General features: G+C 37.7%; 1 protein-coding gene across 2 annotated transcripts; it reads left to right on the top strand.

The window, feature by feature from the left end:
* On the top strand, positions 138-4801 carry LOC107644108 (protein mel-28). 2 transcript variants are annotated; one of them, XM_016347911.2, is made up of 9 exons: positions 138-549; positions 664-840; positions 1421-1548; positions 1689-1741; positions 1824-1873; positions 1965-2117; positions 2203-2399; positions 2487-4174; positions 4345-4801. In XM_016347911.2, the coding sequence occupies exons 1-9, from the start codon at positions 491-493 to the stop codon at positions 4537-4539; spliced, it is 2700 nt and encodes an 899-aa protein (XP_016203397.1). In that variant the 5' UTR covers positions 138-490; the 3' UTR covers positions 4540-4801. The 2 variants fall into 2 exon arrangements, with proteins under 2 accessions (XP_016203397.1, XP_016203396.1); XM_016347910.2 differs by having other exon boundaries at positions 143-549; positions 2203-2411.

Raw genomic sequence — 5102 nt, 5'->3', positions numbered from 1 at the left:
TTCAATTGAATGTTTAAATTTTTAAACTTTGAACTTTATAAATTCGATCATCAATTGAGTTTTTAAAACCTTGATAATCACCATTCACTTGATGACTTTTTGATTTTTGTGGCTGCTGGCGTCATTGATACAAAAGCTTAGGCACAGAAGATGAGTGTGGGTTAGTAAAAAGATACGGTAGACATTAGTAGAAAGAAGGTGTCACCGTTGCATGTGACTTTTGGCGTTGAAATCCAATAACATTACCCCACTTCACACTCCATGTGCCATGCTGAATCTCTCTGCTGTCTCTCTTATTTTTTCTTTCTTCTATTCTTTCTATCACATGACACTGTCATAACTCATAAGTCATGTTTCACAACTAGTTGTAGTAGTAGATACTATGCTACTATCAACTTTCTAGCATTTTCACCAGCACAAACAAATCTAATTAACGTTGTTCAGTGTTTAGTTTGTTATGTTCTGACAGTTTTCTCTGCTTCTTCTTAGCATGGATTCCAAGGCTGTTCTGGATTATGCTTTGTTTCAACTCACACCAACCAGGACCAGGTAATGTTTTGAGGCACCCCAGAATTTCTATGATCTCAAGAATTAATCTTTTTTGGTTTCCAGGATTAGTGGATGGGTTTTGGAATTTTGGGTTTGATCCTTTTTCTTCTGCAGATGTGAGCTGGTAGTGTTTTGTGGTGGTGTTCGTGAGAAAATAGCTTCAGGGTTGTTTGAGCCTTTTGTTTCTCACCTCAAGTTTGTGAAAGATGAGATCTCTAAAGGTGGATACTCAATTAAGCTTCTCCCTCCAAACAATTCTGCATTCTGGTTCTCCAAGGCCACCTTTGAAAGGTGATTATTCCTTTCCCCCTTATCTGGTTTTCCCTCTTTTCACTTTTATTCTTTTGTGGATAATCACGGTGTTTGTAAATGATTCTTCATTTGTTCTTTGGTTTCAATAGAGTACTTATCCTATTTCCAATTAAGTTTGAAGAACCCCGGAATCAATGAATCAATGAATCAATTACCTTTGCATTGAAAGTGCTTAAGTGCTTTAGATATGATTGGGAATGGTTTTTCAAATGCATATTGACTTAGGAATTTCTAAATGTTCTTAATTATTAGTTAATTAAGCAGGGATTGATGAATGAAATCCAACTAGTTGAATGATGACTATCACATTAGTCATGGAATTAGTTTACTTGGTTTTATAGATTTGGAGAATAGGGATTCATTTTTTGTTGGATACTTTGATTCAAACTATTTCGACAGTATAATTTGGAAAGTAGTCTACCCCGGAGAGTGGTGAGGCTTTGGAAATTAAGACATGTTGTGCATTTTTTGCTCTGTTCATGACCTATATATCCTTCATCCAATTCACATCAATCCAATTTCTTCATCGTATTAAGACATGCTGTGCAATTTTTTTTAGATTTGTGCGATTCGTTAGCACACCTGCGATTTTGGAGAGGTTCGTCAGCCTTGAAAAAGAAATCCTGCAGATTGAAAGTTCATTTCAAGCAAATGCTTTGTCGATGTCCACTGCATCTTCCGATGAAGGTATGGCTAGGAGCTGCAATTTCAAGCATGTTTTGCAGATATTTCTTTGAGAATTGATTAGTAATTGTTCTTAGAATAGAATTGAATTCCAAGAAACCGCACTTCTTAAGTAGTTGTCTTACTAAAATTCCTTTGTATAGGAACCGCGCCACAAGCCAATGGAATTACAAGGAGGTTGAGTGATTCTGCAAAGGTATTTATCTCCCAACATGTATGTCAAAATTACTTAAGAGTCTCTAAGAATTCTATTGATTTATGTTTGTTATTTGTTTCAGTTAAATGGAGTAATTGAAGATGTTGACAATAAAGAAGAGGAAAGCTCAAAGTAAGTTTCTACCTCTTCAATTGAAGTGTAATCTTCTTTGTTTTGCTAGTTTTAAATTTGTTCCTAAGTTTTCAATTTCCATATCGTTTAGGGTCTCCCTGCAACGACTATTGGAGTCTCGAATAGCACTACTCCGGAAAGAGCAAGCTATGGCCTATACACGTGGTCTAGTTGCCGGATTTGAGATCAACAGTATTGATGATCTCATGCATTTTGCAAATGCATTTGGAGCATTGCGTTTGAGGTATGAACTGGAATTGATTAGCATATTAAGAAGGTTCTGTGTATTATTATGCACTAAGAGAAAGCTGATTCTTACATGCTTATAGGGAAGCCTGCATTAACTTCAAGGATTTATGGAGCAAAAAGCATGCTGATGATCTTTGGATAAAAGAAGTTGCTGCAATGCAATCATGCTTACCTCCGGCGATCTTATTTTCCGAGACATCCGGAATTGTGCTAGCAAACGATACTATTGAGAATAATAGCACTAAGGATGCTGGAGAACTGGAAACACCAAATTCTGGTAAAAAAGAAGGTATCATTTTATTGTTTTTCAATTTTCTTTTACCATATTATATTGAAGTTTACACCGAGTTTCTACAATCTGCAGATGTGAACTTGGCTTCAACTGATCCGAAACCACCACACATGGCGAATGTTCATATGCCGATGCCATGGCCTTACAATGTACCTCCTCCATATATGTACAATCTTCAGCAAATGCCGCCATACCAAGGATATCCTATGACTAATATGCAGCCTGTTCCTCCTCACCTTTTAAGAAATATGCAATGGTCTTCTGACATGGCAATGAATCAGAAACCATCAGAAACCAAGAAGAAGAAATCAACAAATAAGAAAGGGCATGAAGAAGATGAAGATGAGAAGACCGAGTCGAGCGAGTCTGATTCAGGGAGTGAGTCTAATTCAGATGAAGAGCAGGAGTCGAATCATTCGGTGAAGGATGCTCTGAAAAGGAAAAAGAACAGAAGAAAGTCTTCAGGAACTGTTGTGATTCGTAACATCAACTACATTACTCCAAAAAGGAGAAATGGAAATGATGGTGAAAGCTCTGATGAATCATCTTTAGATGATGGTGATGACGGTGGCAGCGAAGAAGCCATCAAACAGAAAGTTGGTGCTGCTCTTGAGTCCTTGCAAAAGGTTCATAAAGTTGAAAAACATGCTAACGGAAAGAAAGCACATTCTCGGCGCAGTTTAACTAAATCGAGTGATTCAACTGATCATGATCTCACTGAAAACTCAGGCAATGCATCTGAAGAAGGAAACAAAAATGACAACTGGGATGCTTTCCAGAACCTATTGAAGATAGATGAAGATATTGGAGAAAAGGTGCAGCCAACAATTGATGTCCACAATGAACATCTTATGGTGCGAAACTCCATAGAACCAATGCCATATTCTAGTTCATCTCCACACATGGACTTCAAAGAGGTTCCGAAGAATCCTAAAGTCCCGAGTGACTCCTTCATTGTGGCCAACAGAAATGGAGCAAATGAAGGTGGATTCAAGCTGGATGAATATGTAGACAGCCGTGGTTCGGTTACCAAGAGGAGGGACAGCATAGGAGAAGAGATGCTGATGTCTAATAGGCTAAAAGAAACCGGAAATGAACTCGGCAATCCATTATCTACTTTTGTAGCCGATTCGTCATTGGTAACAAAGAGCATAGCAGCAGATGATTGTTTTATTGTTGATAATTTGGATAAGAACAGGAGTCCTGTTCCCACAGTTGATGGTGATTGTGTTTTGTCATCAGTCAATGATAGCTCCCATGCTGAAAAAAGAAGTCAAGAAAGTTTCATTGATGATTCTTTTATGATACAAGGTCAGTTGGTTGATAATAGTCCTTCTGATTCACAATGGAGGACAGACATAGTTGTTGAAGATCTAGTTTCCGCGAACATGATGGAAGCCGACACGGCTGCTTCGAGTCAGAAGCGTGAGGAAGAGCCCAGTGACCTCTATGTAGTGTTACAACGGGATTCTGGATTGGATTCTGTTGAGGCTTCGAGGACAATGGACTACGAAATTGACTTCTCTTTCACAGAAACTTGTAGAAGGTCTTCTATTGATGTCAACAAGGATGTTCCTGTTACTCCTGAGAATGACAAAACCAAAAGCAAAGTTTCAGGAACTAGGAGTTTGGAGAAGGACAAGCCTAATTCCAAGAGTATTCGCGGATCGTCCGTGAAGAGCAGGCCTGAAATCACACCTAGGAACAAAAGGACACCTCTCACGAGTAGACCAATAGTTCAAAAGAGCAAACGGGAACAGGTATACAAAACCTCTGATAAAGTCACTTGTCCCAAAAGCTTAAGCTGATAGGAGAAGTATACGAATGATTATATATCTATTATGTTATATCTTGGTTTCTTTGCATATTATTGTTTTGGATAACAATTGAATAGTCCTAAATCTAATTCTCAATGGTGTTTGTTAAATAGGAAGATGAAATTAGGAAGAGAATGGAAGAATTGGCGCTCGAGCGCCAGCGGAGAATTGCAGAAAGAACAGCATCGTCCAGTCTAGCGAGAGCAGCACCGAGGAAAGACCAAGGTGAAGGGAAAGCAGCAAGACTTAATAGCAAGACTCAATCCATAAACAGGACTATTTCTACCACCAAGGTCAGGGGAACTTAGCCAAGATCAGCTTCATTGAATTCAATTTGGACAAGTACATTATTCTTTTCATTGGTTACAAATTGTATTTAAATAACTGTTGATTAAAGTGAGAATGCATAGTTATGGTTACTATAATAAACTGCAAGTTATTTGGGTGATTTGATTTCTTTTGATAGGTGGTTGTATGTCTATAAGGTTTTGTGGGATAAATAAAAGTTGAACAGTTCTGTGAAAAATTATATTTATATCCCATTATTGGGTCCATTTTAATTCTGTAAAATGCTAGAGTAAAATACTTTTGGTATAGTTAAGTTGTGAGAAACTGAGAATGATGTTACATCATTATTTATTTAGCCTTGGACGATGAATAAGTGGGTGATCATGATTCATGATACTTTATTTCATTTGCACAAATCAATGGCCATCAAATCAATCTTGTTAAACAATGATTTTGCTCTCATCTTCTTAAACAAGTGTAACTGCATACTGCATGTTGTTATGTGTATCAGAGGTAGCTAGCTTCTGCGTTCTGCACCCACTATTTTACTGCTTCATAGCCTTAAACCTCACTTATGTTATGC

Source organism: Arachis ipaensis, chromosome B05 (genome assembly GCF_000816755.2).
Source record: "Arachis ipaensis cultivar K30076 chromosome B05, Araip1.1, whole genome shotgun sequence".
In the NCBI taxonomy this organism is placed as follows: Eukaryota; Viridiplantae; Streptophyta; class Magnoliopsida; order Fabales; family Fabaceae; genus Arachis; species Arachis ipaensis.
This window is presented reverse-complemented; position numbering and strand designations above follow the sequence as displayed.